The sequence below is a fragment of the Terrapene carolina genome, unplaced genomic scaffold, assembly GCF_002925995.2.
Source record: "Terrapene carolina triunguis isolate 2854851 unplaced genomic scaffold, T_m_triunguis-2.0 Scaffold179, whole genome shotgun sequence".
NCBI classification, from domain to species: domain Eukaryota; kingdom Metazoa; phylum Chordata; order Testudines; family Emydidae; genus Terrapene; species Terrapene triunguis.
The window spans coordinates 12,103,164-12,122,049 of record NW_020664530.1 but is presented as its reverse complement, the minus strand read 5'-3'; the positions used below and the strand labels follow the sequence as shown (position 1 = coordinate 12,122,049).

Below are 18,886 nucleotides of genomic sequence, written 5' to 3'. Positions count from 1 at the left end.
GGAAACAGCAAGTTAAGTAATATTGCTGAATTCTGTACGTTGAGGAAGAAACTGATGGCCAGGCATTAGCGATGCTTTGCCAGGCCACTGTCATTAAGCCTGTCAACCCTCCCGGTTATAAAGCACCCCTCCTGTTATTTTCAGAGCAGTATGAGCTCTGCCTGCTGGATAAATCTGTTGTGAGCTACCGCCGATGCTATCAGAGTGGAGGAAAATTACATTTTAAAGGTGTGCTTGGGCTCTTGAGGTTCTGTTAGCGTAAAAGAATGATTATATTTTTACAGTTCTTATAAGCTATACAGAATAGCTTTATACTTATGTCCATATAATTAAAGTTATTTTTTTATTGAGTGACATTAGAGATTAAGGCCCAGCTTGACAAAGCCCTGGCTGGGATGATTTAGTTGGGGTTGGTCCTACTTTGAGCAGGGGGTTGGACTAGATGACCTCCTGAGGTCTCTTCCAACTCTAATCTTCTATGATTCTATGACTAGGCTATATTAGGTCTGAGTTAAGACTGTTTAGCTGAAATGTTCCTTCTGTCCAACTTATCCCATCTGTCCCCTTTAGCACCAGCCTCAGCTGCCTCTCACCTTGGTGTTTCCTCCCTTCGGATAGTTGTAGCTATGTAACCCATCTTCTTCCACACATACCATGCTTGACTGTTGCTTAGCCAACAGAATCTTCAATGTATCTTTCCTAAGTTAATTGCTCCAGTCTCTTAACCTTTTTGTTATCGGATTTCCCTCCAATTTGTCTACGTTTTCCTGGTTCTGAAGTGTCCAAAGCTGGCCACAGTAACGGGGGTATGTTCCAGGAGCCATATAGAGTGGGCTGGTTTTAGTCTAAAACACCTCTGTATGTATAATCAAAAATCTCATTATCTTGGTGTTGCCAACTTTTGTGATAACTTTTGTTTGCCCCAAGAGTCCAGCTTTGGGAATTGGGAATCACAACTTTTGTTTTCTTAAAGTCAATATTTAGCCCTCATGGCTGCAGAGAAAAAGCTTACAAATGTGAATCTTAGACACTGACACCAGAAAGCAAATAAAAAGAGCCCCAAATGTGGTGGTTTGTAAAATCTCATGATTTTAAAGCCAATCTCATGATTTCGGGGAAAAGGGTGCTGACTCGTTATTTTTGAACACTTGGGGTTGACAAGTACTGCTATCTGCTACTACATTGCATTAGAAGCTTGTATCTAAATTGCTGCCCACCACTACACCTTTTATGACTTGGCAATACTGTTAAATGTATTTTTAATTAAATATTTTGTTTAAGGATTAATTATTTCTTATGCACCCACGTAAATTAGCTTTCCTTTGTCCAGGTTGAATCTCATAATTTCTGGCTCTTTTATTCTTTGTCCTCAGTTCCATATCATCTCCCTTTGTAATTATATTTAGCATGTCTTCTTTCAGTCTGCCGATGATTGAGTGAGCTCAACCCTAATACTGTCTGGAACAACCCTGCACTAGACCTCTTCACCTCCCCGCCATCCCCAAATCGCTTTGCTCTCCGTTCATAGTTATTCTGCCATTTTTCAGTCATGTCACAGTGTTGAGATCCCAGCAAATAATTGTTGATACTCTAACCCATCTGAATTTTAAGAAAGTATTTAATAAATCTGCTGAACTTCCAAAATCAGTCAAGTTGGTGACACACTCAAATCCATGCTGCTTATTGTTCGCTATCCCTGTGCACCATTATGACACCACTGGGCCAGCCCCATCCATAAGGATTTGGGGGAGAGTTGGTGAGAATTCTTTTGGCCTAGTTCATAATCTTTCATGACTGACTTTACGTTACATGCGGGGGAGGGGAAGGGTACAACATGGCTGTAGTTCACCCTTTCTCCCCAGCCCCTCTCCAACAAGCCTTCTGCAGCAGAAGTGAATATCCAGCTGCTTCTCCTTTCAACCGTAGTGATTGGTTTATATCAGTTTGTTTTCAAGGAGCAGGGGTGTGCACAGGAATTTAAATTTGACCCCTTTGGGGGGGGCACAGAAGCTTGCTGCTCCTCCTTCTCCTCCCTCCCCCCCTCAAGCCCCGGGAGGCGCTCGCTGTCCCCTCTTTTTCCCCTGGCAGAGCTCAGTCTTCCCAGCCCTGACCCCAGCAGGCGCTTGATCTTCCCTGCCTCCCTGGGGCCGGAGAAGTTCTGTGCCCCTGAGGACTACTGAGGGGGAGGAGGGGCGTGCCCTGCTTGCTCCCACTTGCACACATCCTTGTCCAGGACAATTTATGAAAATGTAAGCTGAAATCCTATTTCATGGTCCCCAGAAACAGGCTTTTAACCAGGTGCTTGCATGTGCTTTAAGCTGTCTGTAGCTTCACTTAAACTCCCTGGCAGTAGGGGGACACAGCTGAGCATACAACCAGGAAGTGAGGTATAAGGAAAAAGACGGAGACCCTGATGATAAGACGGTCTCCTTACCAGCTAGCTGCAGGAGTTTGCCTTTAAAATAAATATGTATACCTAGACCCCATATAACCTGCAGTTTTACAGCCTGTGATGCTAGGAAGGGGTGGGGAAGCAATGGTTTCCCATGAAAACCACAGCTTCCACAGCCGGCATTTCTACAGTTAAGGGATGAAAGTCCAGAAAGAGTATTAGCCTCAGTTGCCTAGGGGTGGGCAAACAATTGTTTCCTAGGATTAATTCAATAGATGTTTTGTTTTGAGGATGAAGAGAGAGAATTGCATAGTCATTATTTAGGGATGAAGGGTTGCAAAGTGGTCCTTGTGGCCATTGCTTTTAAATAAATGTCCTCACTGTTCTGCTGTATGCTAGATGATCTGTAGAGAATGAGCATCACACAGTGATCTCCTGCCATGTGGCTGAATAACCCCAGCTTATGCTCTACTGTGTGACTGTGGCACACACTGTTGTCACAAGCTGCATTGACCTAGAACTGTTTGTAGATATAATGCTTAAATCTAATGAAATAAATATATAAACTGCATGGTCTCTTTTATTTTCAGTTGACTCTAGATGAACTGTCTAACTCAACTTGCCATTATTTTAAAAATAAAACTGTTTACATGCTATTTCTAAATTTTAAAATAAACTTCTTAAGCAAGACTCGGACCCCAAAATTGATGGCATGCCAGGTGGACTGCTGTGATGAGCAGCAGGATTGGATCCCCCAGTAGCAATAGCCCTTTCCTGATCATTAATGGGGCCCGATGTTTTGCACCATAACCTCCCTCACTGTGTTTTCCCAGGAAAAACATAGGAGGTACTGTTCCAACTTTGGAAAAGAATCTCTCTCCAAAGTGGCCAAACATGAAGAGAGTAACTAAATTGGATAAAAAGGCTGAAAGAGCTTATGAACACTTCTACAACAGATGTTACTCAGAGAACTGCCTGGTCAAGAACCTGGTGACCATGTTCATGTCCAAGTGGATGGAGGAGGGGGGGCTGTCATGAAGAAAAAAGAATTCAGCGCCCAAATCATGTGATTGAGACCGACAGAGGAGAGTTCAACAGAAACTGGCAGTGTCTACAGTTTGTGCCTCAGAAAGAACAATCAACAGAGCAAACTCGAGAGATGACAGATGCAGAATAAGAGGGGGGTGGGAGAGCTACAGATTCCAAGCTGACCATAGCCAGTCATTGCAACTAAAGGACGGCCAGATGACCAAGTTGTTATGCGTTCAAGTCATGTAATCAGAAAACCAGTATGATTCAGAGACACTTAACAGGCAAAATTAGCATGAAATGTAAATATTGTAAATGGTGGGAATGTGGAACTTAAAAGGAGGAGATGTAATGGATGCTAGAATGTATTATATTAAGCCATTAGGTAGCACTGGGTGCAAGCATACCTTATTTAAGATATTCTCAGCCATACAGACAGAACATGAGAGGATTTTATATTGAACACATCTAGTGTGTATCTCACTCAGAAGGAAGCTTTGTAGCCATTCCATATCTGGCACAGGAGCATAATAGCGAGTCCTGCAGCATGTCTGGGAGGGTGTCTTATCCAGATACTGGCAAATCAAAGTGGGAAGCTAATTCTAGAGTCCAAGACCCCTAACTGAAAATGGCCTGCTGGCTCTTCATTTGGCCCCGGTGCTCTAATCTCAAGTGCTTCATTTGCCATTGTCTCAGTATCCTACTGGGAAAGAAGCAGCCATTCAAGCAAATGGGACTCGTACCATTTTATTTAAGCCAATGTGAAGCTACTCCGTAGTCTAGTTATGCTATCTGTCAAACTTTACATGGACATGGTTCCTGTTGTTGAAAGCCTGTATCGTGAGGTATATGTGGTCCTAATTCAGTTTTTAAAGAATACTTTATAATGGCAAAAACCTTAACCAAAGAAGTTGCAGACTTTGTTTATGTTCTCTAAGAACTGTCCTTAATCTTGATTTTTCTTTTGATTGTCCTTTCTGGACGTATGTTTGCAAGAACTTTTCTACTTAGGCTTATTATCACTCCCTCCTCCCCCTTCTTGAATTGAAGCTCAGAGATGATAATACATTTGGTACATAACTGGGGAAGAGGGTAAAATATTTAGTAATAGATTTCATAGTAAGGAATTTTTCATAGTCACTAAAGGTTAATGCCAGACAAAGCTATTTAATTATTTTAATTACATTATCCAAAGTGTGAAACAGTGGCTACAACTTTTAAGAAAGGTTCTGGTATTCTATACATAATTAGTTATGTGGAAAAAATGGCTTGTGGATTAATGGCCAAACCTGGTGCCAGGGGTGGCTAAATTTAGGGGTGGTAGTAGGAGAACTAGACAGGGAGACATTATATCTGTTTCTTTACTACATCAGAAATCTAGAATACCAAAAAATTTGTACAACTCAATGTTTTCATTAGATTCCAGTCCAGTTCTGCTGACCCAAACAATTTCAACATGCATATAAAGTGAACTGTATGATGCTTGCCCTTTATGTGGGATGACCTGTAAAGTACTGTTGAAGTTTTGGCAAGTTTCATAAATAGTAACGTAGCCGTGTTACAAGAATCCAAAGTCAATATAGTTCATATTAAATGAATTGAAAACTGGTTATCACTAGATCTCCAATACAACTAAACTCTCAAATGTTTCTAATAGGGACCCACAGGGTTCACTTCTTGGCCCAATGGTGTTCAATAGATCTATCAATGATATGGAAGAAAATATAAATCACTGCTGATAAAGTTTGTAGATGCATGACACAAACTGGTGATGTGCTCAATAATGAGAACATTCAATTCTATCTCTCTCCTCTATTCCTCATCCTAATTTCCCAGCCTGATCTATAATTTGGAACTTTTTTTCCCTCATCCCACTTCCCATCTGCATCTCTGAATTTTATAGGTGGGAAAAGTTAGAGGATCAGCTGGCTTATCAAGCTGCTGCAAGTTTTGGGAAGGAAGATGTGGTAGGGATGAGATAACATTGGGGACAGACAATGCACTGTTTTTGTTGCAAATATACAAGTCTGTGTCAGGTAAGTGGTAGAATGCAGTTTTAAATATGAAAAGTTCATCACTTGGGGTAAAATGATTGTGACTACCATGGTCTTAGTTTGCTGTGGCCATATCCTAGTCCTTTAGTATTGGTAAGCTCACAACTTGGATACTGCCAGGTATGATTCAGTTGCATACAATCATTCAACTGTGCTCTCCCTCAAACATTCCAGGTGAGCAGCTTTTCAATTGGAATGCCAACATGGCACATAATCCTGAGACTAATTGACATATTTGTTCACTTGGAAGTCATTAAGTATCCAATGTTTTTAGCTTCATAACAGGTCATACATTTTCAAATATATGTTTGGTTATTAGAATTTCCTATTCTAAATATGGGGGTGCAGTATTCACAGTGTCATTGTGTGGTGACTAATGGCAAATGTTTACTTTTTAAAATCAGTATGTGATCATTACTGAGTTTCTGGAATGTGCCCACATTCCACTTTCCAAGTCAAATTGTTCCTCTGAATCCTGGAAGGAACATAAAACTTGGTAACCTAGCAGAACGGAGGGGTGGGAGTGGAAACAACACTGAATTCTTAATTTAAACACTTGCACTTAATGCAATGTTAAGATTAAATAGTCAAACGTGGAAGTCAATACCAAGATCTAGGTTCTTATAATAACAATAACTCTTCTCCTTTGCACATGGGCTGTTAAATGTATACCTAAATATGGTGTGTGCCATGTAGGAGACTTAATGTTGCTATGAGAACCTTAACCTTGGCATTTCCTGGCTTTTAGATGTTTACATGCAAAAAACCCTACTGCAATATGAAGGTTCCACACAATATTTATTGCATGATTCTTGCTAAAGAAAACACTGTGCACTGAATGATATTTAAAAGGTCCCAGCTGCACTTTGAAGTTCACACCTTTATTGCTGGTGCTGCTGTTTTAGAGGATTTTTTCCCCCCTCTGTTGTTGCTTTCTGACTCCAGTCTTGCAATCAGAAGGGAAAAATTATAGGATTGACATATATATTTCAGTGAATCACTTAAAATGCCTCTTACTCCTCTAAGCTAATTACATTAAAGATTGTGAGGTGCTGAGACACTGCGTAATGGGCAGCATAAGTATCTTAGGTAGATAACTGCCCTAGAGCAAGTTAGGGAAACTCGACTATAATACCACAGTGTGGATCTATGCTAGACAGAGCTAAAATCTTTTCAGATATGTGCCGAGCGTGCTCAAAGTTACTCTTTATCAAAGGCTTACCACTGTTGAATCTGAACATTTTCCCCTTCTTGCTACTCTCTGAACCAAGCAGAAAGTGTACTACTCATTAAGGGTAATCCACATGCAAAGTTAGAATCTACAGTCATTGACAAATTGTCAGTAAGTGACATGGGATTAAGACACTGAAAGCTCTCACTTCTCTCATAACTCAAACTCCACGATTTCGTTATTTAAAAAAAAATAATTAGAATAACTTTGAGGCTGAGGAAAGTTGGAAGTTTTCCAGAAAACTTGTCATATGAAAACAGGCTTACAATGAAAACTCCCAATTTAATCATAACCATAGTGGTTAGTACCTATGTGTCTTTTGTAATCAGCAGATGTTCTTGCATTGTATCAGCTAACTGCAAAAATCTAACTGCACGTATGGTCATCTTATTACCTGGATGTTTTTTTTTAATGTCTAAATGATTTAGCAGAGTGATTGTGGATTCAGGAATCTGATCCAAAACCTACTGAAGTGATTCTTTTTCTTCTGTTTTCATGAGAAGCTTGCACATAACAAGTCAACGAGGTGGTTCTTCAGGATACACTGGTAGTTTACGGAGATCCTCAAATCTACTTCTATGAGAAAAGTGAAGCATTTGCAGAGCCACCAAAACATTTATTCCATTAATTTTCAAGCTGAGCTCACTGTCTTTTGGCTAGCCAGATCCCTCCATCCCCTTGTATGCCTTTCTTAAATTGTTGAACACAGAATGATTGTGACATAGGTTAGTTAGCATTGGTGTAAATTCATCTGTGATTAAATTTGTGTAGAGCCCCAAAAGTAAAGGGATAGAAAATTCAGGAGAGGTCTACATTAGAAACTTTTGCCAGTGTAATGTTGGTTATGGATGTGATTTTTTTTTTTTTTTTTTTTTTTTTTTTTTTTTAATAAGAGATTTCTGTACCTGCAAAAGCCCTAGGGTAGATGCAGTTATACTGGTATAAAAATGCTTTTGCTGGTGTTAATTATAATGCCTACCTCTTATATAGCATTTTTTAATATAGCTTATTTTGCTTGGGAAACTGGTACAAGCCCTACTGGCAAAAAAGTGCATTTGACTGGATCAGCTGCCAAGGGTTTGCCAGCATCGCTGTACTGACAAATCTTTTCTAGGGTGGACCTGGCCATATAGCAGAACAAAACCAAAGAGAGTGAAGCAGTGAGGCAATGAGGGATGATTGGGTAATGATAAATATAAAACCCTTGTTCCCAAGGAAAGGAAATTAGGAGTACCAATAGGGCAGAGGGAGGAAGATAATGTAATCGTGACCTTGAACTGGGTTTATTTTTATCTTGTCCCTTTTAATGATCTCATTACTTCATGTAACAAGCACCATAGTTGCTCCTGGGAAAGTGTAGGCTGGAAGGTGAGGTGTTCCTTCCTTCATAATATAAAACCACTAAACTGGTGTATGTTAAAGTGCTTTCAATTTTTAAGTCTGTTCAAAAAGAATTCTTCACAGAACAATGGCGCAGTCTGTTATCTGTTCCTTTGCATTGTAAAGCACTGAATGTGCAGCCAATCGGAGACTCCGACTGGCTGAACATTCTTAACCTTGATTTTGAATGGAAGGTACCTCGTGCTGCTGACATAACTGAGTCCTTGTTGTAAGTCATTGTTCCAAGCAGTTGACTGTTGCATTTTACTCTGGGGGGTGGCAAAGTAAAAGTTTTTTGTTTAAAACTGATTTTTCTGGACCTCTGCTAAGTGTGTCTGTAGCTTCTACCTACTGGAAGAGAGTGCTTTATTCATAGAAGAAACTGATTCATTTTCCTTTAGTTAGGTCACTGGTGCAATATCAGCTGTGCTCATGAGGCACCCTCTGATTCATAGCAGAAATAGGATTGGGTGTGGAGCACTTACAAGCTTGTATTAGTAGATTATGCCATTATGTGTAATAATATTTTTTTTTTAAATAATCAAAACTAGCTGTCTCATTGACCACTCCTGGCTGGTTTGGAATTAGGCCTGTGTGTTGTAGAGGGAGAGTACTCGTGCTCAACACTCTCTCTTTTTATCATTGAAACAATGGCAAAAATAATCAAACTGCTGTAGCAACCAAGTCCACTTCCTAAAATATAAAATTTTATCTTAATATACAATATTCATTTGGACACCTCCATGAAATCTAATTCAACAGCCTCTTTTCCCTTCACAAAAGCCCGTTATTTAACACTGCATTTCCCCACCCCACCCTTAAAGATTTTAAGCTTCACCTTGTTGCGCTCTCCTTTGTTTCTACAAAATCTGGTTAACTTGTGCTGTCTCTGTTTATTGTAGGGTTACATTCCCGCAATTTTGTCCCTCTATTGGTATGGTCTGTTATGTCCTCGGTGTCGATGGTGGCATGTGACCTCTTGCTGTTCTCTCCTTCTTATGCTGCTTTATCAATAGGGAAATGTAACTTGTTCCCTTCCATCCACCCACTACATTCCAAATCCCCAATATATCAAATGAAGGAAGCTTTAAAAAACTGAATGAATGAATTTCTTGCTTTATCTAATGCAGACTTGCAGAAGGGAATACCTTTCTGCAGTGTATAGCTACAGGAAAAAAGGACTGCAGAAATATCAGAGGTGTATCTGAGCCCACGTCTACACTAGGAACTTAGGTCAGGATAACTACGTCTGTCGGTGTATTCCCCAGTGTAGACAGCTCTATGTCGTTAGGAGAATTCTCCTATCAACACGGTGTTCCACCTCCCCAAGAGGCGGTAGCTTATTCCAATGGGAGAAGCCCTCCTGTCGGCATAGTGTCCTCACTGAAGTGCTACAGCAGCACAGCTGCAGCGTTCCGACCTGCCCCGACCCTGAATAGACTTCAGCAAACTTCCCATCTCAAAAGAGCTTTTTGGTGTAACACACTTAAAAGCAATAGACCGTGATCTGAAGTTGTGAGGTGGGGGAAGGAAACGGGACTAGCACAGAAGCAATGTGGTCAGCATTTCAGTACGCGTCAGGTGCTAGGGCACCGGGGAGAGAGGCTGCTGCCTTCTCCTCCTGGCTTTACTGCAGCAGGCTTTTCCCTAGCTGGAAATACAAAGAAAGGTGTGGGGTGACTCAAGGCTTTTCTCCCTATCCCACACAAGGGCTTGTTAGACATTTCTGATAAAACAGCTCTGCATCTCTCTTGGGTCTCACAGGCAGCACAAGGGATGGGCAGCCTGCCCTATGCTGCCAGGTGCTTCCTGGCTTTGTGCAAGTCTCCAGGCAGTGAAAAGGTCTTTTCCCATCCTCCGCCAGGATCCTGGTAATTCCCCTCCCCTTGTGCTCCTGTTCTTCTGTTACATTACTTGTAAAACACTCCTTTGCAAAGTCTGGGAAAGAGAGTGCCTGAGCATTCCCCTCCACAGTGCACGAGTGATGTCAGCAGGCTAGTTCATGAGACAGGAAGTTCAATTAAATGGTTTTGTTCCACTACAGAAAGCAGAGTCAGATAGATACACAAAGCCAACTGAAAGTAGATATCCCCTCCCCCCCAGTTATACTGCTCTTGTGTGTTACTTGTAGTAATAATAGGTACAAAATTTTAAGATGGATATGGGATTATTTTCCCTCTGCCCCGATTCCCCTCTCCCCCTGCAAAAAAAAAAAGAGATGATTCTCTCTTTAAGATCAGGTCCAGACTGTGAACATGGAAGCCCACTATGTTCCCATGTTGTGGAATGATGTATTTTTGTTTAGTGTATCAGAGATGCATCCCTTTCCTTTATTCGAAGCTAACTTCATTGTGGCAGAGTGGTTTTGTAACATTGCTAGTATTTCAAGATTGAGATCACTGTGTGGAGATAATACCTTTATACTGTAAAATGTGTGCTAATTACTGAAAATAGACTTGTCTAGGGACACAAAACAGAGGGGCAAAAACCCATCAAATGTCTTCTGGCTAGGATTTCTATGACTTGGTTAAGTGTTACCAGGAGTCTGAGTGCAGCTGTAACATTGTACAGAGTGCATACCTTCCAGAGAGCTACAGCAACCGGGATTCCCCCCTCCTCCTCTTCAGAGCCTGCTTCTGAAAGAGCTGGCTCATCCCTGCTGTCAGATGAAGCAGTTTCCTGAATGCATGGGTTTGAGTCACTTTAGCTAGATTAAGCTTTAACTCCTCCCTAGCTGGGCTTGAATTTGTACATAGCTATGGGAAAGGAAAGGGGGAGGGGAGCAGCGAGGGAAGTGGTGGGTAGCTGTCAGACCTTAGGTTCATGGAAATACTGTACCTAATCAATAATCTAGCGCCAGCTCTAACCTGTAGCACAAGAGTGAGCTGTTAAGATGAGCCACTCATATTCCACTTGCTAAATCAACAGTCTGTTATAATGAGAACTCAGACCACTAAGCGAGCATTTAGCTAAAGGAGTAGGGGGAGGGGATAAGCCGGCTAGGAAGAAGGAAGAGGTAGCAGTAGCAAGCAGACTAGAAGTTCAAGTGCTTAAGTTGCATGTAGATGACATCAGCTGCTGTGAGACTGGGCTATTGAGAGATTTGGCAAAGAAATCAGAATTCAGGGGACATGCCTGCTTTTGGCTCTGGGATTTCTGCGTTCTTTTCCTTTGAACTTTTTAAGATCAGAGGGGTTTTAAACATTTGTGGGTGTTCATAAAAAGATTTCCTTTGAAATTTTTTTCTTACTGGGGGGGAATAATTTGGAAGTCTGATAGTGTGTGGGAAATGATTACATCAGTCACAGGGAGGGCTAGGATTGGTCTACACAGTGTGGTTTGATTCACTACCTAAAAGATTGTATGTAACCCTTTGAGTGGAGCTCTGGAAGAGTTGTCTGCTTCCCCAGAAACAGTACCCAGAACAGGGGCTACGTGACAGGTACAGTACAGTAATCCACTGACACTACAGAACACCCCGAGTGTGCAGCTTAGTCTGCAAAGGGTTGGAAGAGGCAGAGAACAAACTCTTTCAAGAGGCAATCTATATTTAAAATGCCATCTTGTTCTTCTGACTGCTGCCTTTTACGTGCTGTTGAGGTAAGATTTTCCATATCAAATTACCCACAAGGTTTCTGCTAGATCAATGTCCTCTCTTGCTAGGATGCAGAATGTTTTAATTTGGGATTAAAATAAATCTTGGTACTCTAAATTTGATTATATGGGGAAACAATTTTGCAGTAAGTGTATTGTTTGAGCAGAACAATGCTAACGGGAAAGCATCTGTATAATTCAGGGGTTGGGGGGAGGTTTCTGACACGTTCTCTTTAGCTCCATTAATGTTTCGAATGTACAGTGTATGCACATTTGATTTCAAACTCCTTAAATCTAAGATGAAAGAGAATTCAGGGGGAACAGAGAAATGTGTGGACAATGCTAGGTAATTCATATGTGGATAAACTGCAAGTGGAAGTTAGAAAGGCGAAACAATCAAAAGTTAGTCCTGAGCAAGGGAGCCATTTTTAATTTTTAGAATTCAACGTAATTTGATGTAAATGTTCAAATTCAGTAGACCCCAAACTAGTTTTTTTTTCTATTCGTTTTTTACCAAACGTTCCAGTACATTGGTATTATTTCATTTATGCTTGTTGTCTACTGCTGCGTAAGGAATCTCTGCTCTCTCTCCCCTTCTAGATACATGTTCATATTAATGCTGCCCAATGTTCCTTTAGGACCAGGGTGGGAGGGGGAGGTAAAGGGGATGAGGAGAAAGTAATATAAAGTAAATCATGTGTGTCATTTGTGCTGTCTGCTAAGATTCCTGGAGTTATAACAAGGAGGGAAGCTATGTACAGTGACTGGTTTGCATATTTTCAGAACATAAGGCCGTTGATCTGTAAGTGTATCCTTTATGTTGCAGGATGTAAAAGTCTTTAGTGAAGATGGGACAAGCAAAGTGATCGAAATTCTAGCAGACATGACAGCCAGGGACCTCTGCCAGCTGCTCGTTTACAAAAGTCATTGTGTGGATGATAACAGCTGGACCCTAGTGGAGCATCACCCTCATCTAGGATTAGGTAGGGAACCGTCAAGCATGGCAATGTTAACTATGAACATACAATGTGTAATATAACAATATGGATGTCTTTACAATTGCTTCATTATGGACAAAGGTTTTTAATCTCTAAGTGATCTGGAATCACTTGCGTGCTTTAAACTAATGCGTGTTAAGCATTTGAACCATTTTTAACTCTCCTATATATTATTTTTCTAGTCTTCACACTATTCTTACTTTGCTGTGTTTTGAGGCTATAGCAAATAAACAGCTTAGGCAAATTAAGCTTGATCCCTAAAGAGTACTGGCCCTGTGAATCAGCTCAGCTCATCACCAGCTGGGAGACCTGAATGAACAGACTCAACCTTGCATACCTACAGTATGGTTATGAAAGCTAGACACACTGTGGGGAAGGAGAGGGGGCTGAATACACTTGACTTCAGGGAGGGGAAAGTATTGGTACTGCCACTCACAGGGGATTGGCAATTCCTGGACCAGCACTGGCATCTGCGCTCTCTAGGCAGCAGCTACTCCAACTGATTTGAAATTAAGGTGCCATGGTTACAGTTGGCAAGAAGGCAGCAAGAGGAAGAACTGCAGGGAATTAAATAACATTAGGAATTGGTTTAATTACAGTACCTGAAAGAATCTCATGCTACTTAATCTGGCTTCTGCTCTTATTTTGTGGAACGGATTTAGTAGAAGCACCATGATGTGCAACTTTTGAATATGCAGTATGTGAATAGTTTGCTGAAACAATACAGAATTGTATATGATACAGAATATGGCATTTGAAATGTTAACCAATATACTTTGAGGTGAATTGCTGCCTTTTTAAAAAAAAGAAAAGTCAATGGAGATTATGATCAAGCAGAAATAAGCAAACCATTAACTGTAGTCATAAGCACTGAAATTGTGAACACTATCAGTGGTTTATAAAAGTGTTTTAAAAATCTAAAATTTATTCAGCCTTTACAAATAAAGAAAGAAGTGATTTGCTGGAACTGTGATACCCTAAATGGATGCTATTAAACACAGAAGTTTACTGTTCTGCAAGTTAACTCTCCAAAATGTCTTACAGTTTAACCCAATTAACAAATTCTTCCAGTTAGATTCTATTTTTCAGTGTAAAAATAGAACTAACTATTCCATAAACATGGAAACCTGGTTCATGTAAAATGACAGCTTCCAGCTTTGTTCATAGCATAAAACAAAATTGACAGTATAAGTTACAGAATCTACATTTCGTCAGTCTAAAGCACCATATCCACATGTGGGGAAAAAATTATTAAAATTTTAGCAATGCTCATTAAACTACCAGGCACTCTGTCCATATTTCCTTTCCCATCACTGCTGATTACCAAGGTATTGTGTAAACAGAAGCCTTCTGCTTTGTAATCAACATCCTTCTCCTGCCAGATTCATTCAGTGATGCCACAATTCAGTGTTTGTGACATCACAATAGCTTCCATGGTGACTAATTGTGCTGTCAAACTCTGGTGTGTGACATCTCTGAATGAATCGGGCAGGAGACTGATTAGGAAATCAAAAGCTTCTGTTTACATACAAATAACTTGGTAATTAACAATGATGGGAAAAGAGCAAGATACTTATCAGTCTGCATTTATATACAGTAGAATCTGCATATAGCGGAGCTCCATTTTATAGTAAAGCATGAAGCAAATCCTGGATTGATTCAATTAAATGCAATGTACAAACTGCAACTTGAGTTATAATGAAACTTTCCATGGGGGAAAATAACTGCTAAAAGAGTGTTCCAGGGTTAGCAATCCAGTATATCCATGTTACAGGTCTTAAAAATACACTTCATGATTTGAGAGTGAAAAAATTACAAGATTTTATACAAAATTGAAAGAGCACCCAAGATAAAAAAGGAATGCAGTTTGCCACATGAAAGAAACTTCACCTGAATTCTCAGTTCCATAGAATGGAGGCTTATATATTCAAAATATATATTGCACTAAAGACCATCCTCCGGAGAATTCAAATACCACCCATCCCCCAAAATCACCAGCACAATTTTGATTAAGCTTAGTTAGAACATTTGCCATGCAACCAAATTTTGCTGGCCCTTGGGTGGCTGCTCTGAGAGGCTTTTATGTGCATGTTTCAGATATTGCCAGATTGTAGCAGTGGTCTCATAGTCTTCTCTTACCACCCCACAGCTCAGTCTACAACGAGGTGTCCCATGCTCTAAAACCTTCCCTCTACATATGCGTTTTTTTGTAATACATCTAGGTACACTTGAGATGTGAAACAATAATTCCAGCTGTTTTGGGGTGAGGGGAAAGAAAACGTAAGTGATTCTCATGGCTCTGTGGACGCGTTTCTAGAAGATGTTTCTGACAAAACTAGCTGTTGCTCAGATATCAGCAGAAGTAATGCTTTAGTTTAGAAGGTGGTTCTGAAGTCATCCAAGAACACGATGGCCTCCTAATAGTTTAATTTTTCCTCCTAATCTACTCTGCTGCATAGGAGCTCTGTTTGCAGAATCAGTTCAGTTCAGGATCACACAATGGTGGCATGATTTAACTTCTTGGAATGTAGAGTTCACTGGTTAGTGTGGTGATATTTTAGGTCCCTGCTACCAAAGGGACCTTAACCAGACTGCTTACTTTGCATACACACTCATTTGTATGTCCAAATAACATTTCCACATGCAAATTGTTGCAAACAGCTATTTGAGCGTGCAAATTAATTTGTGTATCCAAAACTGTGTGTATAGAAGCAATATTTTTGATATAGCCTCTAGACCCATTTAGATTCCTGGCATCGAAGGTCACATTGCACTTTACTTAAAATCTGACATTAATCTCTAAAACTTGAGTTAATCCAAACATTTTATTTGTAGCTCTTGAAATCTAGTTTGTTCTTGCAAATGAGTGTCTTCCTTGTGTGCTGCTTTACTAGTCTTTCTGTTCGCATAGCAGCTTGGTCAAGTAATGGTATTTTGCAGAAGCGAGGCCTTCTACGTTGATTTGACATACACAAAGGTGTGATCCTACATTTCTATGTTTGACCCAAAGAGGGCCGTTTCTCTTGAGATTGCCACTTGAGTTGTCTTTTAGACCGTGAGGCCATCAGTCAACATTCAGTCACCACGTTGCTGGTTTTGGTTGTGCCAAAGCCCTTAACAGGGAGGACCGCATGAAGGTTGCCATCTTCCTCTCCTCCTGCTTCACTATTACCTACTATTTTTTTAAAGGGGAGGGAATTGAGTTATTTCAGTTTCTTGTTAATGTCTGATAAAGACAATAATGAGATCAAGTGTTCATGAAAATATGTTCTTTGATCATGTAAAAATGTCTGCCTGTAAACCTCATTTTCTAACTGGACAGGTTTATTTAACATTGGTAAGCGAAAGCAAAATTTTACATACCTGGAACAGTGATAGAGCTGTAAAGTGTAGAGCTGGTGTTGGAAATATGAATTGGAAAGTAGTGTCATTGTGTGGTTCCATGTTTACATCATCTCATTTACTTCCATATAAAATTTGCTTAAATTTATAAGTAAAAATATGACTTTTCCTAAGAGCCACCTCACTAACTGAAAAAATGAAACTCAAGCTGTTGGTTCTTCTGGCTGCTGCATAATTGCCCTTAATCAAAGTTCTGTAATCAGAACTTTCTGGGTATTACACCGATGGGGAAATGAGATGGATCCTGTACTGAACTCAGATGCATTAATTGTGCAGTTTTAAACAGTAATAAAAAGCAGTTTAAAAAACTGGTTGTCATTATGAAGTGACCCCAGAGAGGACTTTGAATAAACACAAGGAATAGATCAGATTGGTTAGCGGGTGCCATTTTTAGTAACTTTATCTAATCAGCCTTCCTTAAGCATTATGGTTAGAGTCCTTCAGAGTGTTATGTAAGCTCTTTCTGGATTATTGTTGTCTGGTACTTGAGCATGCTTTACTACATCATGAAAAATCTGTTGTTATGGATGTGCACGATTGTCATAGTGCACAGATGGCGCACCCACGGCAGCCCCCCATCAGCTCCCCTCCCAGCACCTCCCGCCCGCCGGTGGGTCCCACAGATCAGCATCTCCCCGTCCCTCCCAGCGCCTCCCGTCCGCCACGAACAGGAGTATCGTAATGTGCAGGAGGGTGAGGGGAGGAGGGAGGATTTGGCAGGCTCGGGGGAGGGGACAGAACTGGACGGGAAGAGGTGGGGCGGGGGTGGGGCCTTGGGGGAAGGAGTGGAGTGGGGGCGGGGCCTGGGGAAGAGCCAGAGGTTCGAGCACCCCCGGCACTTTGGAAAGTCGGCGCCTGTGACGATTGTAATATGTCCACGTATAATGGCAATGTGGAATTAAATCCTTGTTTGTGATTGAATTAAAGCTAGGAGTGCACAAGAGTGGCATGTTTAACTTCTTGAAGATAAGCATAAAACAACCAGATAAAACAAATAACTTTACATAATTGTTGTGATTTACCATTTAATAACGCTTAACACATATCTGTGATTCTAATTTTGGAGCCAAAATTCAGTGCATCTCTAAAGTTGTTGTGTTGGTACATCCATAGCCAAGTAGCTTTGTAGAAAGTCTCATCCCATTAGTCAATAAAAGAAGGAATGTCCTGTGTTGCAGCCTGTGTAAAGATGTAGCACACTGACAGCTGTGGGTTTGCTTCCCCTCAACATCTAAATCTGCTAAAATGTTCAAATTCTGGTTGGCTTGTATCATCAACATGAAAATTCAAATTGTGTTGTGACTGGTTCCCCTGGGGTGCCACCTGGAACTGGGGGTACCACTGTGCCCTTTTACCCACCAGCCTGGGCTCCCTCCCTGATAGATAAACAAAAACGCAAACTGAGCTTTAACACACTAGCTAGGATATGAATTAGCAAATTCTCACCCTGAGTGATAAACAGGCTGGCAGATTCTTAAGGCACAAGCTGCCTTTGCTTTGCAGCTTGGGTTTCCCAGGTTTCATACACAGGCTAGAAATCCCTTTAGCCTGGGACCATCACTTCCCCCAGTTCAGCCTTTTTTCCTCAGGTGTTTCCAGGTGTGTTGTAGGGAGAGTGAGGTACCATCATGATGTCATTTCCCCCTTTTATATCTTCCTCCCAGTTGCTGGAAAGCTCTTTTGCTCTGACCTGGGTCAAACAGTTCCCATTGTGTAGTGCTATCTCTGAGAGGTTTCTATTGTACATAGTTCCTGGGGTAATCCTTGTGCTTGTGTGCATTTCCTCAATAAGCCATTAACATTGCTTGGCCTTTTTTACTATTGTACCGGAAAGGCTGCTTGTGGGTGTTTTCAACCTCACAACATGTTGCAGTAACACATATATAGACAAACTTCACAACTTCACATATGACGATAGCACATACAATCCAACATTAATGTCTAGCAGATCAAGACTTAGAATGATACCTCACAAGATATGTTTTGTGCAAAACATATCCTAATTATGTGACAGTGGTGAATAAGGGAGTGTCAGGGTGTCACATATGTTATTTCAGCAGAAATGCCACCACAAAATTTCAGAGGTAGATGGAAACTAACTTGGTAAGGAGACAAGTTTAGGACTTTTTATTCATCTCTACACAATACTTCCGTCAAACATTCATAGAGTGTATTTAGACAAACTAAAAGGCAAAGTACAAGCCACATTGACAAATGCTGGCCTAAATTACGCTTCCTCAGGATAAGCAAGACATATACGCTGACTACCTTAAAATCAATGTGAGCTTTACACTGTATCATGAAAGATGAAAGACTTTAAGCTCTGTAAGATCAACCAGGAAAGGCAGTGCCTGAACCCATGGCCCTTTACAGGGTACAACCTACTATCAAGTCTGTCATCTTTAAATCAAAAGACTATTCAGGGGGAAAACACCCCACTGACCTGTTACCCTGTTGGAGAAAGAGATGGTCTGAGGTAGCCAGGACCCAAACAACATAGTGATTTATAAATTAAAATCAATATGTCAAATTACATTCGGAACCTAGTGGAGAATTTAGAGATTTAGGGGGCAGATCCTAAGCTGGTATAAGGTGTCACAGTCTCATTGACTTCAGTGAAGCTATGACCAGTTATACTATCTGAGGATCTGACCCTAGATGTAAAATGCTCTCTGTGGCTAGCACACTAAAAAGGAGGCTGCTTTCTGCTCTTGCTATATCTTCCAAATGGTCTTCAGGGGTAGCCCCACAAAGAGTGAAGTGCAGTAATCCAATCTGATGGCCTCAAAGGCTTGGAAACCTCTAA

General features: G+C 40.7%; 1 protein-coding gene across 1 annotated transcript in view; it reads left to right on the top strand.

Moving 5' to 3' along the window:
• LOC113406996 (growth factor receptor-bound protein 10) overlaps positions 1–18,886 on the top strand; it is a 199,974-nt gene that overhangs the window by 150,637 nt on the left and 30,451 nt on the right. The window contains exon 6 of the mRNA XM_026654026.1: positions 12,507–12,663. Within this exon, the coding sequence (XP_026509811.1) occupies positions 12,507–12,663 (157 nt within the window). The remainder of the gene's footprint in view (positions 1–12,506; positions 12,664–18,886) is intronic.